This window comes from Chrysochloris asiatica, unplaced genomic scaffold (genome assembly GCF_000296735.1).
Source record: "Chrysochloris asiatica unplaced genomic scaffold, ChrAsi1.0 scaffold00034, whole genome shotgun sequence".
NCBI classification, from domain to species: Eukaryota; Metazoa; Chordata; class Mammalia; order Afrosoricida; family Chrysochloridae; genus Chrysochloris; species Chrysochloris asiatica.
Genome location: NW_006408552.1, coordinates 15,850,536 through 15,868,321, shown reverse-complemented (window position 1 = coordinate 15,868,321; position 17,786 = coordinate 15,850,536). Strand labels below are relative to the sequence as shown.

General features: G+C 43.8%; 1 protein-coding gene across 1 annotated transcript in view; it reads left to right on the top strand.

The window, feature by feature from the left end:
• Nucleotides 1-823: 823 nt before the first annotated feature.
• The window catches only part of LOC102832977 (cytochrome P450 3A9-like), a 28,329-nt gene continuing 11,366 nt past the window's right edge, over nucleotides 824-17,786 (top strand). The window contains exons 1-9 of the mRNA XM_006859872.1: nucleotides 824-880; nucleotides 1,397-1,449; nucleotides 3,704-3,803; nucleotides 5,113-5,226; nucleotides 7,695-7,783; nucleotides 12,378-12,526; nucleotides 13,825-13,952; nucleotides 14,210-14,294; nucleotides 15,056-15,216. Coding sequence (XP_006859934.1) covers nucleotides 824-880; nucleotides 1,397-1,449; nucleotides 3,704-3,803; nucleotides 5,113-5,226; nucleotides 7,695-7,783; nucleotides 12,378-12,526; nucleotides 13,825-13,952; nucleotides 14,210-14,294; nucleotides 15,056-15,216 — 936 coding nt within the window. The remainder of the gene's footprint in view (nucleotides 881-1,396; nucleotides 1,450-3,703; nucleotides 3,804-5,112; nucleotides 5,227-7,694; nucleotides 7,784-12,377; nucleotides 12,527-13,824; nucleotides 13,953-14,209; nucleotides 14,295-15,055; nucleotides 15,217-17,786) is intronic.

Below are 17,786 nucleotides of genomic sequence, written 5' to 3'. Positions count from 1 at the left end.
TCCCAAAGGTTTTGGTATGTTGTGTTTTTATTCTTGTTTGTTTCTAGGAACTTTGTGACTTCACATTTAATGTCTTCTTTTACCCAGACCTTTTCAGCAGGGTGTTATCCAGTTTCCATGTATTCTACTTTATTTCCTTGGTCTTCTTATTGTTGATTTCTAGTTTTATAGCCGTGTGGTCTGAAAAGATGCTTTGTAGTATTTTGATGTTTGTAAATTTATGGAGGCTTACTCTGTGACCTAACACATGGGCAATTCAGGATTGACTTCTTGACAGTCCCTCCAAGACTGCCTTGATCTATACCCTTGTCTCAACGAGAATCTGGATTGTGCCTTTTCCAAACTAACACATGGTCCCAGGAACTACTTTGGGTGCAGTGGTTGTTTGGGGTCACACCCTGGAGACTGAAGTGCAATGATCTAATCATTGCCACGACTGTTCATTATTTTTGATCGGTATCCTTCTCCCATCATGAGTAACAAAACGATGCATCAAAATGCACTTTTTGGTTGCTGGCTAGCAGCACAGACACATCTCTAGACATCTGGAGTTCTGATTTTCCATCAACGCATGTGAAACCCATTTGTCCAATTTTCCATGTTCTGATAGTCCTCACCTAGTGGGAAGCGGTCATAGAAGACTCTCAAGAGTTGGAACTGTTGTTCCATGATTGCTTTCCACCAGCTCTTCCTGATGGTCTTTGTTTGTTACTGATTTTGGTTTTCCTTGATCCTCATTGTGAGGGCTCTTGTGTGCAGAGCAATATTTCTGAAACCACCGCTGCCTCCTTTACTGGTCAGCAGCACCCTTACTGAATGCCAAATGGATGTTTTCGGCCTCTGTGGCATTGTGTCCAGTTTTGAACTCGTATTAAAAAAGGTAGCCATGCTTGGTGAACAGTCCCCAGATTCCTGAGGGGGAAGCATCAATGTTTACAAGAGAAGAAGCAGCTAGAAAACACAATCAAGTCATTATGAATATTAGCCTAGGAATACAAAACAATGTGAGCTGGCAGTTACTTATCCTAATAATATAATCAAGATTCTTGAATCCAAAGTTCCATGTAACATAACAGATATCTGCATGTATAATCAAAATCCAACGAGGAAGACCTTCCACGAGATGGATTGATAGCAGCTACAACAATGGGCTCGATCATAACACGATTGTGTGGATGGTGCAGAGTGGGGCACTGCTTCCTTCTGTTGTTCCTGGGTCACTGTGAGTGGGAACTGACTCCACTGCACCTAAGAACACCAACCACCAACAGGATCATCCTGCGTATCACTTTGAGAAACAACGGGCTGGGTGATGGAGAAGGATCCTTTAAGTCTCTAGCAATCACAACACAGCATTTTATGTCCAACCTGTCTGACAGATGTTCTTCTTTTACAGGGACTTTTAGAATTTGACCTGGAGTGTTCTAAGAAATATGGCAAATTATGGGGGTAAGGATCTCACAGTTAGCCCTCTCCTGCCCCCACAGGAAGAGGAATCATCCCTTTGGAGCAAAGCCATGCTGCATAAAGTCCAGGCCATCAACCAGCCTGAAAATCAGGCAGCAAGGCCAGGATGCCCAGTCACTTTGGGTCCTAACACTGCTGACCTTCAAGTCTGGCCACTCCCATAGTGCATTGGGAGGCATGTCCACATCCTAGCCAACTTGAAGAATGAATAAACCACCTGTATTTGGGCTGCAACTATGCTTTCTGGGTCCTGAATCAGGCACCAGACTAGGACTGGTCCTGACTCTTTTTGGAGGAGTTAAGATCAGAGCAGGGTCTAGACCAATGTGTTGGTGAGGCTGTGGAGCAACTGGAACTCTCGCACATTGCTGGTGAGGGTGTCAAATGGCACAACCACTTTAAAGAATACTTTCACAGTGTTTTTATGGCTAAGCATACAATTACCCTGTTGTTGTTGTTATTAAATAAATGCTGTAGAGTTGGTTCCGAATCACAGAGACTCTATATAGTGTTTCTGAGGAGTGGCTGGTGGGTTTGAATTAACGTCCTATGGTTAGTAGTCCAGTGTGTATCTTACAGAGCCATCCCAGGATGCCACACTTACTCTGTGGTCCAGCAATTTCACTCTAGGTATTTATCCAAGAGAAATAGGAACATATGCTCATAAAAAGACTTGTACTAGAATGTCCATGCCAGCAATTGGTTTCGCAGGGCTGCCATCAACAAATACCAAAACATGGATGACTTTAAAAAAAATGGGGATTTTGTTTTCTGGGATCCAAAAGTCCAGATCAAGCTGTTGGCCATATTGAGCCCTCCTGAGGGTCCCAAGAGAGGAACCATGCCATGATTCATCCTGAGCTAGTGGCGATCCTTGTCATCCCTCTGGTGCCTGTAGATGCATCTCTCCTGTGTGCCTCTGTCTGCTCTTCTCCCCTTTTATAAGACACCATTCAGAAGGGACCGTCCCTACTCTGGTCTGACTTAGCTGAACTAAGAGCATCAAAGATGAACAGGTTTAAGACTCCCATGTATGTTTTTGAGGAACGCAGTTTAATCCATAATAGCATCTTTATGTATAATCCTGATGCTCATCAGCAGAAAATGTTAAATGAACGGTAGCATACGGGTACCATGGATACTAATTCTGATACTCACACCACGTGCATGAATTATACAGCATTATTTTGGGCAAAGGAGGCTACATGTGAAGGAATCACACAATACAGTCTTCAAGTGGGGGATGGGTGAGACGGTGGGCTGTATCTTATTCTGGGTGGTGGTGATCACAAAAGTGCATGTCCCAAAGTCAAATGAGGGGGAAAGACTCTGGGATAGTCTGTGTACGATGAGGACTGAAGAGTTTCACACAGCTGAAAGATAGGAAGCCTGATAAAACAGCTAGGTGATAGGTAAGCATGAGACAGTGAAGAGAAAAAAAAATACTACTGGGCTATATTCTTTTTATGGAGTCCTGGGATGGCACTGGTAGGGTAAGCACTGGACTGCAAGGTCAGTTTGAACCACAAGATAGGCAGTTCAAATTCACCAGCTGCTCCTCAGAAACCTTACACAGAGCTGTTATGAGTTGGAACCAACTCAATGGTCCTTAACAACTTAACAATAATATCCTTTTTACTTATGCCATGTGGGGGACAAAATAAAAGGAAGTTGCTAAATAATAAATTTGTTAGAGAGAAAATATCCAAAATGTTGAACTTACTGACAAGGAAATTGTAGGTTGAGAAACATTTCTTAAATAAGTCAGTTGCAGAAGGACAAATATTGAATGATCTCACATAAAATATCTAGAAGAGACAAATGTATAGAAACAAAATGTTTGCATGGTTACCCTGGCTGGTATAGTTTGTACTCAGCTGTTCACAGGAAAGTTGACAGTTTGAACCTGCCCAGCCATGAGTGGAAGAAAAAGTCTGGTGGTTGGCTTCTGTAAAGATTACAACCAACAGAACCTTGTAGAGGAATTTCCAAATGAGGGGGAAAGACTCTGGAATATGACACTGAGTCGCCAGGAATCAGAATGAACTCCAGGGAACACGAGAAGAAGAACAAGAAGAGCCAAAGGCTGGAGGGAGGGGAGTTGGTTGTTTAGAAAGCAGTGGGTTTCTATCTGTGGTGATGGGAACTTGGCACTGGTTACTGGTGGTGATTACACACCATGATGGAGGTCACTGATCTCACTAAATTTTGTTTGGGATGTTGGTATCTGTGACAGCTTCTACGAAGGCAGACAGCCCATTCTGGCCATCATGGACCCTGCCATCATTAAGACGATTCTGGTCAAGGAGTTCTACACCCTGTTCACCAACCGACGGGTAGGTTCCAACGCTAGCTTACTTCTCATATGCGTGGTCTTGAGTGGGAGCAGGTTCAATGTGGGCTTTCTGCCCGATCTTCAGTCAATATTCTTGAAACTCTTCTTCATATTAATATTTCCATTTCATGTTCTGTTGACTTTCAAACATATGCACAGCTCTCTAAAATGATGCCAGCTACTTCACTGGGCATTGGTCTGAGAATCAGCAGTGGTTTTGGGAAAATAAAGGGAGGTTCACATGGAAATGGTGCTATTCAGTGGTGGCATCCAAAGTGATGTTTTTATCCCCTTGCTGCAGTTGAAGTAGCCATATGTTATGGTGGCTAAGATCTGAGGCATTATGAATTAGGGACTGTTGCCAATTGGCCGCCTCTTATGCAAGGGGGATTTGAGAGATCCCAGGTGGGCTCCTCTCCAAATCTCTCCCACTCTCACCAGCAAAGATAATGACAGCTCCATCACTGAAGATGAAATCTTTGGGATCTTTAGGGCCAAGATCGTGTTTTAATCAATGCCATAATCATCCTGCCCTTCACCTGCAGCACAATACTACCAGCTTTACCATGCTGGACACCAACTTTCTGGAACATTCCACTCTAGACTTTTCAATGTATTAGCTTAGCCCAAATCTGATTTCTAGTCCCATTTTTGGCTCAAATCAGCCATGTGACCAGAGCAAAATGAAACCCCTTTAGGTAACTGAATTTCTTCCCTTTTCTGAGAGGGTGGTAGTAGGGAGGGGGTGTTAGTCATTCTTCAAACAAGATTTCATTAATCTTCTCTCCAGTGTTGTTACGTGCAGTCAAGTTAGTTCCAACCCATAACAATGTTGTATAGAGCTTCCAAGGAACTAGTTGGTTTGAACCACTGACTGTGTGGTTAGCAGTCCAGTGTGTATCCTACAGTGCCACACTACGACTCCATGTATTGTATTAGACTAAAAAAGAAAAGTAAATAATTGTTTGGAAACAAGCATGCCTAGTCATTTTTCTCAGCTTGACTCTGGCAAAGAAATGAAGAAATAAACTCCAACCCTAGTGACAGGGACTCTCTGCTTCTCATGGGTGAAGCTCTCAGCGTTAGATCTCAGCATGCCACCAAAATCTACCGATACTTGTCCCCTTCCCCAACAGCCACCCTGTGTGCTCTGCATTCCAAATCCTCTAGACTGGGACAACGCCACACGTTATCTGATGCAATCGTTTCTCAAACATTTTCTGTAATGCATCCAATTCTCTTTTGGTACAACCCCCAAACTATATTCTCTAACACAAGCTGAGCCTGTTTCTGTTCACTTAATCCTCTAGAACTTTGGCTTAAATGGAAGCTTGGAATCGAGTCTCACTGTCCTAGAGGATGAGAAGTGGAAATGGATCCGAGCTGTTGTCTCTCCAACCTTCTCCAGCAGGAAGCTCAAGGCGGTCAGTGTGGGCAAGTTGGTACCAAAGAATGGGCAGGAAGGAGGCTGACCCCAGGGAGCTCAGAGTCAAGAAGACCAAGGGAGGGAGTCAGCTGGGGAGGGGTCCAGAATCTTGGGTCTTGAAACTCTTTCCTTTTCCCACCATTGGGTTCCTTCCACCGTTTCCTTCTGCTCCTCCTTCTCATCTTTCTTCCCTTCCATTATCTCCTCTTCTGTTTCTTCTATGTTCTCACTTTCCACCCTTCTCCTTCCTTCTTATTTTTCTTTCTTCAGTCCAGATTTACTATGTGCTTGTCATAAACATAAGGAGTCCTTGTGTGGTGCTATGGGTTAATGTGCCAGACTGCAAAGCCATTTGAACTGCAAGGTTGGTGGTTCAAGCTCACCAGCCACTCCTCAGAAACCCTATCTAGGGTCGCTATGGGTCAGAACCAACTCGAAGGCATTTAACAACAACAAGTTATAAACATGCTGACCTACTTGCTGGTGGCAGATACAGACGTTAACCAATGAATCATTCAATGTCAAAAAAATGGCGCAGAAAGATAGGAACCCAGGTCCATGTGTGTGCTTAAGTTAGAAAGCCTCCATTCTTTCTGGGAAAGTTAAATCTCTGACTTCACATTCTCTTGGATTTTTAGATTATAGGTGAACTTGAACAGCACCATTGTGTCAATCGTACATGGAACAACATTGCTTTTAGCCAGTTACCATCAAGTTTCCATGGACTCATGGTGACCGAGTTGAACTGTGCTCCAGAGGGTTTTCTAGGACCATTTGTCATTAGTAGATGGCCTTCCTGAGGCTCCTCTGGGTAGACTTGAATCTCTAACCTTTGAGTTATCAGCCGAGCAAGTTAAACACTTCATGATTTAGACAAACATGAATCAGTGTTTTCAAAATCCATGAAAGGGAAAATAAATCACAGGACCTCAGTGTCCAAACACAAGTACAGTGAGGACATTCTCTCCTTTGAGTGTTTTGTCTACCCATAACTCCCCTGGAATTGTGGGATCAGATCTCAGGGACACGGAGCTGCTCTCCTACATCCTAAAGCCAGGGAGAGAGGATGGTCTTGGGGCCTTATCTACACTGGGCTCATGGAACCTTCTAGAAAGTGCTTTCAGACCATTCCTCTCTTGAGAAAGGAATTTTATGTGTGGAGATACAGGGAAGAGAAGTCCCATAACCCTGGGTGAGGAAAAGGATACTTTTTTAAGGGAAACAAGAAATGGGAGGATGAGTATAAGCCACAGTGTTCAGTTCATACATATTTTTAATAAAAATTTAAAACCAGCTCCACAGACATCCTTGTTGGATGGTGCTTGTAAAGCCTCCAGTTTTGAAGGAAAGGACAGATTTTGGACTGTTGTAAATTTTTACAAGAAATAAACTGAAACTCTCCAGGTGGCTGGATTTTCTCATTCTTTACTTGGATTCTTGGCAAAAACCACGAGATGACAGCAGAATAAATTCAAAGATGAGATTAAAAAATTTTTTTTTAAATATGGTAACAAAACTCTTCCAGGAGAAATAGACCCAGTGGTGAAGTGGCCCCTATAACTTGTGAAAGTTGACTGTACGTATCTCTTTCAATCTCCATGCTGGAACATTACCTTGAAATTAACTATGGTGGGAGAATTTACACCAGACAAAATGGCAACCCCCATGAAAATCAGGGTTCTTACCAGTGGGGAACCAGTCATAAAACATTTACCAACATACCAAAACTATCCTTGTATCTAGAACTCATAGTGAACACTAAAACAAAGAGAGTTCTAAAGTCCTACAGCCAAGAAAAACTGATCATCCCAGACCAGACTTGTACAAAAGCAAGAATGTTAAGTCAATTTTCAGGAACATTTGAAGAACCAGAATGAAACAAACATCCTTTCTGGTTCTACCTCAGTAATCATAATACCTTCTTCCTCTTTAAATCGAGTGGAACTCTCCATTGTTTTAACAATTCTGATCAATGGAAGTCTGATAGAAGATACACCCAAGTATTTATTTTGGGGCTACTTACAGATAGGTCCCTGGGTAGGGTCGTAAAACAATTTTGCTCAACTACTACGTGAAAGGTTGGTAGTTCAAATCCACTCAGTGTCTCCATGAAGATCTGCTTCTGTAAAGATTTACCCACTGACACTGAGTCAATTCCAACTCTAGTTGACCCTCTAGGATAGAGCAGAATTGCTTCAAAGCGTTTCTGAGGCTGCAAATCTTTATGGGAGCAGACAGCCTCATCTTTCTCATGCAAAGTGGCTGCTGTGTTTCAGTCATCAACCTTGCAGTTAGCAGCCAGTGCTTAACCTGCTGCACCACATGAAGACCACATGCAGTGGAGTGGAGTTCTACTCTTTAACACATGATGTCAATGATGAGTTGGGATTGACCTGACAGCAACACATTTGGTTTCGGGTTTTGGTCCCTATGGATATACCAATGACTGAGTTCTTCGTTTTCCAGATGTTCTCCCTCATGAAACGTCATGGAAACATTCTGGTGCAAAACATTGAGAAGACAGTGGCTCTGGATGAGGTGATAGACATGAAGGAGTGAGTGTGGCCCTGGGAGGAGTGGAGACCCTCTGGTGTCTTCATGGTATCTGGGGGTCAGAGCAAGGTGAATGAAAGGGGCTTCAATCCAGGAGCAAAGGAAGAACATTCAGGTTGTTCTTTCTTCCCTCCTCTGTTTATAGAAGATTGGTTGTTGTTGTTAGGTGCCCTCAGACTCATAGCAACCCCATGCCCAACAGAAGGAAACACTGCCCGGTCCCGCTCCATCCTCACAATTGATATGTTGGAGCCCAATGTTGCTGCCACTGTGTCAATCCATCTCGTTGAGGGTCTTCCTCTTTTTCTCTGACCCTCCACTTTACCAAGCATGCTGTCCTTCTCAAAGGAACCCTAGTGGTGCAATGGTTAAGCGCTCATCTGCTAACTGGGAGGTTGGTAGTTTAAACCCACCCAGTGGCTCCATGGGAGACAGCCCTGGCCATCTGTTTCCATAAAGATGACAGCCAAGAAAATCTTATGGGGCAGTTCTACTCTAACACATGGGGTCACCAGCAGTCAAAATAAACTCGATGGCGGCACCAACACCAACAAGAACAACAGTATGAAGCAAGACAAGCTCCGCTATCAGCACGGGCTAAAAGGCCCTGGGTCTAAATGAACTGGGAGCAGGTATATGAAAGCACGGGAGGATTGTTCTAGAGCTGGAATGAGCACCTCAGTGGTGGGCTAACTCCGGCACCTGAAGGCCAGGCCATGGAGCATGGAGGCTGGTCTGGCTGTACCAGCCGCATCCTGTGTGGCTGCTCAGACGGTGGGCATTCTTGGACTGGTGAGCCTTCCATCCCTCAAATGACGGAGCCAAGGTCAGAATCCTGTCACTGTACAGCCTGTTCTCTCCCTGCGCGTCATCTCTTCATCCCTTCGGCCCAGGCAGGCTCAGTGTTTCAGTAAGAAGGAATGGAAGCGTGTCTCTTAGAGGCATCATTGAGTGGGGGTAAGAGAAAGGGGTGGGCTGTGTCTGGAGGTAGACATTAGGTGGTGAAGGCTGACAACCAGAAGCTGAAGGTCAATGAGTGACAAGCCCTGCCACATGGACTGTCTAGCCGGCATGGACTCCAGGGAACTTCTGGACACCATTTTTGTCATCTCCCTTCATTCATTCAACGTCTGAGTATTTCTGAGGGGCTCCTGCCTCTCAGACCTGGTGCCCTCCTCAGTCTCTTTCCTCTCCTCTGTGAACAAGGAGCAGCAGGAGAGTCTCCCGCCTGGTGTCACTTCCTGCCCTCTGGCTGGGGCCTGTGGATCCCTCTCTTTGCCTGCTGACCCTGCAGATACGTGCTGAGTCACAGTGGCTGCTGCCCATCGTCTCTGAGTGTGGAAGCAATTTCCCATGTTGGCCTTGGCCATCTGGCTCAGCAGCTTCTGAGTAACTGTGGTGTTTTCAGAAACAAAATTAATTGCCATGCTTTAAGCCTCCAAAACACATCTTGTTCAGTGAAGCTTCGAGGGAAGCACCATTTTCCTTTCAAATACTGATGCATTTCCAAGCATTGTTCTCTAGTGATGTGCTGGGGAAGGAAGTGAGGACAAGGACTTGGACAAAGGTTTCTATAAAGATATATGATTGTATTTCTACTCTGGAAGCTGGCATAGAATGAGAAGCTACACAGAACTGAAATGCACAGTTTGGTGAATTTCTATATATGTCCCACCTGCAAAGGGGCACTGGTGGTGCAGTGGTTAAATCACCCAGCTGTTAACTAAAAGTTGTGGGTGCAAACCCTCCCGGGGTCTTTGTAGGAGAAAGACCTAGTGATTTGCTCTCATAAAGAAAACCCTATGGGGCAGTTCTACTCTTTCACAAGGGATCATGGTAAGTCGGAAGCTATTCAAGGGCACCTAAGACAAGTCTGAAGTCCTGGTGTGGTGCTGCAGTATAATGCACTGGACCACAAGGTGATTTGAACCACAAGGGTGGTGGTTCAGACTCACCAGCCGCTCCTCAGAAACTCTAGACAGTCACTATGTGTCAGAATCAACTAGACAGCACTTTAGCAACAAGAACATATCCTAAATGTACAGTTCACTGAGTTTTTACATGGTACAGACACATCTCAGAGATACGTTAGGTTCAGTCCCAGACTACCACGATAAAGCCAAGGTCGCAATCAAGTCAACCACATGAATGTTGTAGTTTCCCAGTGCAGATAAACATTATGTTGACACTATGAAGTGGGCAGAGTCAGGTGTGGCGCTATAGGATAAGAACTGGACCACAAATTCAGCTGTTCAAATCCACCAGCTGTTCCTTGGAAACCCTGCACAGGGTGTTTATGAGTCGGAACTGATTTGCTAGCACTTAACAACAACAATGAAGTATCCAACAGCATTGTGAAACCATTGAAAATATTGTGAGAATGATCAGCATGGGTCACAGAGGCAGGAAGGGACACTTGCTTGTGAAAAAATGGCACCCACAGACTTGCTCAACTCAAAGTAGCCACAGACCTTCTATTTATAAAAGTGCAATATCTGCAAAGTAGAGTAAAGTAAAACATAGTCAATCATAGCTGGTTGAACTCATTTGTATAAATGCCAAATAAGATATAGACTTGTCCAGCCTTCCATGAGTTTCTTTCATGTGTCTTCCCACTTTCTCTCCAACCCTGACCTCTTTCAAGGTCATCCCTTCCTACATTGCTTACATTCTGAATTAAGTTTTGCCTCTTTTTAAACATTATACAAATGTGACCATGTAGTCACACATGAAGGATCTGTGTCCCAGCAATTCACCTGACAAATATTTGTGGCTACAACAATGGGCTCCCATAAAGCAACAATGGTGAGGATGACCCAGGACTGGGCAGTGTTTCGTTCTGTTGTGCTAGGGGTCACTATGGGTCAGAATGGTCTTGACGGTACCTGACCCCATCAACAATAATGTAATGGTGTCTGTTTGGGTTCTGGCCCTCTTTTCTAACTAAACATGATGTCTGTGAGAGTCATCCATGTTGGGTGTAATTGTAGTTCATCTTTTCTCATTGTTGTTATTACTCCCTTCCATTCAGATACCTGGATTTGTTTATCCATTTCACTGTGAGGAATGTTTGCTTGAGAGTTTCCAGTTTGGGAGAGGTAGTAAAGCTACTGTGCATTTTCTTGTCAATATCTTTTGGTAGACGTAGGATAAGCACTGGGCCACAGGGTTGCTTTGAACTACAAGGACGGAAGTTCAAATGCACCAGCTGCTCCTCAGAAATCCTATACAGGACCGTTATGAGTCAAAACTGACTCAACAGCACCAAACAACAAAACAAGAATATATTCATAAAAGCCCTGCTGGCAGTGAGGAGCAACTGAGATTCTCACATATTGCTGGTGGGATTGCAATATGGCAGGGTAGTCCCTGCTTTCAATGTGTTAACAACAACAACAACAAAACCAGTGTCTGTGAAGCACTATAAAGTGCAATTTGATAAAACGAGGTGGCTTATAACTGCTTCCCAAAGCCACAATACCATATTACATTCCCACCAGCAATACATGAGCATTCCAGTTGCTCCTCATCCTATCAACACTTGGCATTATCAGCATTTCAGTGTAGTCATTCTGGTGGGTGTGTGGAGAGATTACTGCTCTATAGTTTTAACTTGGGTTTCCTTATGATGTTCATTTTTCTTGGATCCACCATCAACACTCATGGAAGCAGCAGTCAAGAAATCAAACAATGTATTGCATTAGGCACAAGACCTCTTTAAAGTGTTCAAGAGCAAATATATCAGTGTGAGGACTAAGGTGCACCTAACTCAAGCCATGGTATTTCAACTGCCACATATGCATGTGAAAGTTGGACAGTGAATAAGGATTTGATGCATTTGTGTTATGGTGTTGGAGAAGAATGTTGAAAGTGCCATGAACTACAATAACAAACAAATTGGTGTTGGACGAAGCATAGCCAGAATGCTCCTTGGAAGTCAGAAAGGCAAGACTTGGTCTCTCATACTTTGGACACTTTATCAGGAAGGAGCAGTCCCTGGAGAAGGACATCATGTTTGGGAAAGTGGAGGGTCAGCAAAAAGGAAGAAGACAGCCAATGAGATGGACTGACACAGTGGCACCAGTAATGGGCTCAAACATAGCAACCTGGTGCAGGCCCAGGCAGTGTTTTGTTCTGTTGTGAATAAGATCACTATGAGTCAGAATAGACTCGTCTGCACCTAACAACAACAATGATGTTCAGCATTCTGTCTTGTTGTATCCATTCATCTAAATTCTCTTCCATTTTCAAGGTCCGAGTCCTATTTTCCCTCTTTCAAGAACCTCTTTCTAATGACTCATCTCTTGAATCAGCACTCCTTGGACCATCTGTTGTGAAAGCAGACAGCTTGCACACGCAGATGAGAACTTTAACTGTTCTCTAACTGATTCTGGGATGCTCATTTTACAGTTCTTCTCTCCATATCCCTTCCACACCCATAACCTTCCCATTTCAGATGTGATGGGAGGAAGGCTTGGTTTATTCTTGTTTGCCCAGTGAGTACGACACAGTGTTGAGCTTAAGACTCAGGAACTTGAACACTTTGCTAGCTCTGTTGGGTTTTCTTATGTATTTGACTCATCTTTTCCAACCCAGGATTTTTGGAGCCTACAGTCTGGATATTGTCACCAGCATGTCCTTTGGTGTGGACACTGATTCTATCAGCAATCCTGATGATGTTTTTCTCCGCTATACAAAGAAGTTGATCTCCTTCAGCTTTGTGAGTCCTCTGATAATCCTCACAGGTACAAAAACCTTTCCCCCATTAAAATGCAACATCAGCACACTCAGCTTTGGCCCTTGGCCATCTGCAAACATGCCACGTTTCCCAGCACCTTGACCTCCAAGGCCCCACCTACAGGATTGCTGAGAGGGTCAAATCAGCTAAGATATGTGAAAGGGGATGAATAAACAGCACAGAATGTCCAAATCACTAGAAAAATGTCTACACTTATTACAGTATAGTTGTGTTTTTGGTTTTTGGTGGTGTGTGTTTTTTTGTAGTTGCAATTGTTTTTAACTTTTGATTCTGACTTGCCTAAAAGTTGACAGAGCAAACTGGTTTTCCATTACTACAGTACACAGGGCTTCAAAAAGTTCTAGGGGAAATGCCATCATTTTATAATTCTATTTTTTCTACATACTTTTTGCGGCCCCCCTCATAGTTTTGGAAGAGAAGTTTAAAATATTATTAATATAGAGCAAATCCTTAATAGACAAGCCCAGTGTGTCTCAGGGTCACCAAGCTCTTTGGATTGCATAGCTGTATCATCAACAACATTTTGAGCATGTCTCACAATGTATGTATTTATATCTACTGATTGATGAAGCATGTGTATGTGTGACCATGCCAATCCATTATGCACATAATAAAACATACCCCCTCATAGCTATTTTTAGAGGATGAAATAAAAGTGATGGAGAGAGATCTGGAGGTGGCTTTTCTGCTGTGTTCAGGCTTGTTATGTATCCCACAAGTACAGAAGAGCGAAACCAGTCTGTTTGTAAGACATATTATTCTGTGATGATGGAGGAGTTTTTTAGCATGGGAGAAAAGCATTCATCAATAGCATGTTCACCAGGAGACACTTATTTCTTCTTGGCTCACATCCTGGCTGTGCCCACACCCAATTTTAGCCCACAAAGCTCCTCATTCTGATCAGTCATGGAGGTGCTTCAAACACCATCTGAGGGAGCAGTTTTGAGAGGCATCCTACTCTGAGGGTGGACGCTTGATCATTGTGTGACTTTGGGCAAGTTTTCACCCCAGTTTCTTCATCTGTAAAATGGGTACCATCATAGAAATGTCCTTTGAGCTGTGGGAGGACTGAATGAGGCAATGGCATGGAGCAGGCACCAAACACATCATGAATGGCAGTTAGTCTTACTTGTCCTTTCTACTCTGTTATGTTTTGGGGTGAGGGTGGTCTCTGGATTTTCACATTCCTCATTGCCTCTCCAACCAAGATCCCATGGATCTCATGTGGAGTTTGATTTTGCTTCAGTGCGTCTCCTAGTAGTTTCTTTTCTCTTCCTCAACCAGTGATGTTTCCATTCCTTTTGCCACTGTTGGAAAAGATGAATATGACTCTACTTCCCCAGGAGGCAATGGACTTCTTTGTGACTATAATCCGACATCTTAAGGAGCAGCGAAGAGCAAGTGGACGCAGGGTAAGCCCAGAACTCCTTACCTACCAGTATGACCAGAATCATCCAAGCACCAACCTGAGGTCACCAGAGGCATGTCTGCCTGGGTGGCTCTTGCATCCCTGTTCAGCTGAAGTCTGTGCTTTCACCTTGAGTTCTTAGCCTCACTTAGAACCATCTGAGGTCTAGAACTGAACCGAAATATGAATGATCCAGGTAGAATCCCAGTCACTGTTGGGCTCTGTCAGTCTCACTTTCTCCCTTCTTGGACTCTGATCCAGGACCATGTGGATTTGCTACAGCTGATGATCAATTTCCAGAACACAGTCAGTCACAAGTCCAGCAAGGCAAACCAGTCCCCAAGAGGTAAGACACTGGGGTACTCAGGGACCTGCCTTTGGTGATCTGAGACCATCCTCAAGGAATTTCCAAGAACTTGAGCATGATCGTCTCCAGACAGAAAGTTCTTCTCTTAAAATCCTGTTTTTGTTGCTGTCAGTTGCTGTCGAGCCAATTCCCCATGTGGCAGAGCAGAATTGCTCCATAGGGTTTTCAAGGCAGTGACCTTTCAGAAGCAGAGCACCAGGCCTGTCTTCTGAGGTGATGTCTCTGGGTGGGTTCCAATAGCCACTTTCACCTGGTAGCCAAGCACTTCATGGTTTGCACCACCCACAAAACCTGTTACAAACGTGCCTCATACTAAAGGATGCGGCTCTGTGTCTGCTTCACTGCGAGCTTGACAAATTCACCTCTTGGCTCTGGTGTCATCGTTCCCGTTTGTAAAATGAGAAGGTTGGCTTTTATTAGCTCCAGTCCCCAACTCTCAAGGTCCCATTAGCCTTTGATCTCTTTCTACTACCCTTTTCTGGTAGGAACTTTCACTAGATCTTCGTCTTCCAGCTGAAATTTGTAGTGTGGTTGCTCAGAGTTGGACATCTGCTCATATGAGCTGCTGTTTCCCACCTCCTTTCTTCTTTCTTTCATTGACATTTCACAAGAACAAAAGAGGGACAGTAATATTCCTGGGGCCAAATAGTCGGGAGCATTCATAAGGAAATGTCTCTCTAGGTACACTGACCATGATATCTACATCTGTTCATGGTGCCATTTTGTTTTCTTCCTCAAAGCTTTGACAGACGAAGAGATTTGCGCTCAAGCCACCACCTTTGTTTTTGCTGGATATGAGACCACAAGCTTAACCCTCAGCTTCATAGCTTACAACCTGGCCATTCACCCTGAGGTGCAAGCGAAGCTTCAAGAGGAAATAGACAGAGCCTTGCCCAACAAGGTGACGTGACCTGGGAGTCTCCATGGTGCCAAACAATATTGGCTCCTTAATCTCACGTTTTAAGTCTGAGTCTAGACTTTCCCAAGAAAGGGAGATGCTGCAGTCTGTGAGTCACTGAATATATGTTATCTGACAACAGATACTAACTCCAGGATATCAGAGGAGCAGGGCAAAATACTAATCCTGCCTACAAAGAGTTCACTAGGAAGACAGGAATGGAAACATGGACCAGCTAAGGTTGCCTTGAGATTATATAATATGTGCAAAGTGATGACCTCCTTACACGGAGCAACTCTTTGTTGAACACCTAAAGAGCACTGGACCCCAGTTAGGAGAGGCAGCAGGGATAGAGTGGTGAACAGCTAGGTCAGGATTCTGACCTCAAGGAGCTCTCGTTACTGTTGTGATGGGTGGGTATGGGGACAAGTTCACAGGTTTACTATTTGTGCTTGCTTTGTAGCTGCTCCTGGGTGGGAGGAGGCAGGAAGGCAATGAACAAACAAGCCAATAAATGAGTAAGATACATTCCAGATGGTGATAACTTCCATGAGTAAAATAAAATAGGACAGCAGGTTAGAGAGTGGGGTGTGGGAAGAATGTGGACTGGGGTTGGGTTGATATCAAATGTTCTTAAAAGGCACCTTTGAATGAAGATCTGAATGGAAATAAGTCAGCCTTACACTAGAGTGTTCAGGACAGAGGAAATGGAGGGGCAAAAGACCTGAGGCATCAATGAGCTGAGTGAATCCAGGACCTAGAAGGAGCTCAGTGTAGCTGGGATATAGTGAATGGGGGAATAAGAGGATGGGCAGGTGGACAGGAGCCAGATCTACTAGGTCTTTGTACACCATGGAATGTAGCTTGGCTGAAGCCTCATTGCACTAAGAAACCATTGAGGTTTTCTAAGCTGGGGGGTGATGTAACTGGATGTGTGCAAGGGACAAACATGTCAGCATGGAGCCAGTGAGGACACTGCCACTCAGATGGAAAAGTGAATAGGAATAGTGACTGAGCAAAGTGGATGAAGTTTAGAGAGATGTTGGAGGTCAAATCAATGGGTCTTGTTAATGGGTTAGACAGAGTGTGTTAAAAATAACTAAGAATCAAGGACATATTCTTGGTTTGGGGCATGAGCATGTGGGTGGGTGATACTGACATTCACTGAAATGGGAGAGAAATATCTAGGGGGACAAAGCATTTTGCTTTGGCCAAGTTGAGTCTGTGTTCCCAGGGAGCTATTGAGTAGACATTGGATATCCACGTACACAGGCATGTGAGGGAGGAAAGGTTAGGGCAGCCTTAAAAGAATGCTAATTGGTGAGCTACCATCTTGCACTGAACCATCCCTTTCCCACTGTGGAGTCTGGCTGGTACACACAAAATGCTCTCCAACAAGATCATTGAGGGACACTTCAACCCCATCCCACCTGACATTTACAGCATCTACTCTAGAGGTAATCACTTAATTGACTCACAACAAGCAGAACACTGTATTTTCCTTAGCATCAGCATGACCATTGTATTAACAACCTTCTGAGAGTCCAGAGACAGATATGGATTGTGTATCTGATCACCTCCATAAACAACTGCCACTTCTGCCAAGAGACCAGAAGCACTGGATGGTGCATGGTTGCCACTACTGATCTATGGAAGACTCTGGATCAAATGGGAGAATGTGGGTCAGAATTTCAAATTCCCAATGGAAGCCAGACTACCTGGGGCCATTGAGATTGTATGAACCCCAAAACTATTACCTTGAAATCGCCTTTAAATTTTATGCTTTATAACAAAAGCCGTTTTTATAAGTTCTTTGAGCTGTAAAATAGTTTACCTTAGACTATGTTTGATGGTGGCTAGGGTGGAGGTGCAGTGAAGTTCGCCGTCAGTAATACCATCAAATACCAGGCAAAGCAGATCCAGGGCAGAGCTCCAAAACTTGGAACCACAGAGATAGGAATATTTTGAAGGTTTGAAGGCTTATAGACTGTGGAACTTGAAGCTGAAGTAAAAAAAAATACGTACTTTTGAATCTGCCGGGCTGGGCTTGGCGGCCCAGAGCTGACATCTTGGGCAAGACCAAATGGACCAAACAGAGGAAAAGTGCTACAGGAACAATCAAATAAGATAGATACAGCATTGGAAACAATTCAAAACCTACAGAAAGAGGTCCAAATGATCAATAACAGAATATCAGAAATAGACAATACTCTGAAAGGGCAGAGGAGTAGAATAGACGAGATGGAAGGCAGAACCAGTGAGCTGGAAGACAAATCTCTCAATACCACTAAGATAGAAGAACAAACACAAAAAAAGGATAAAAAAATATCTGAAGAAGGTGTAAAATTCATGTTGGACAACATGAAGAGGAATAACTTAAGAATTACCGGCATTTTAAAACAAGAAGAATCACACACGTCCACAGAGGAAATAGTTCAAGAACTGCTGGAAGAAAATTTCTCTAACATCCTGAAAAGTGAAAAGATAAACATTCAAGAAGCTCAACGAACTCCAGGAAGGACAGAACCCAAAAGAAAATCACCAAGACATATCATAGTCAAGCTCTCCAAAAT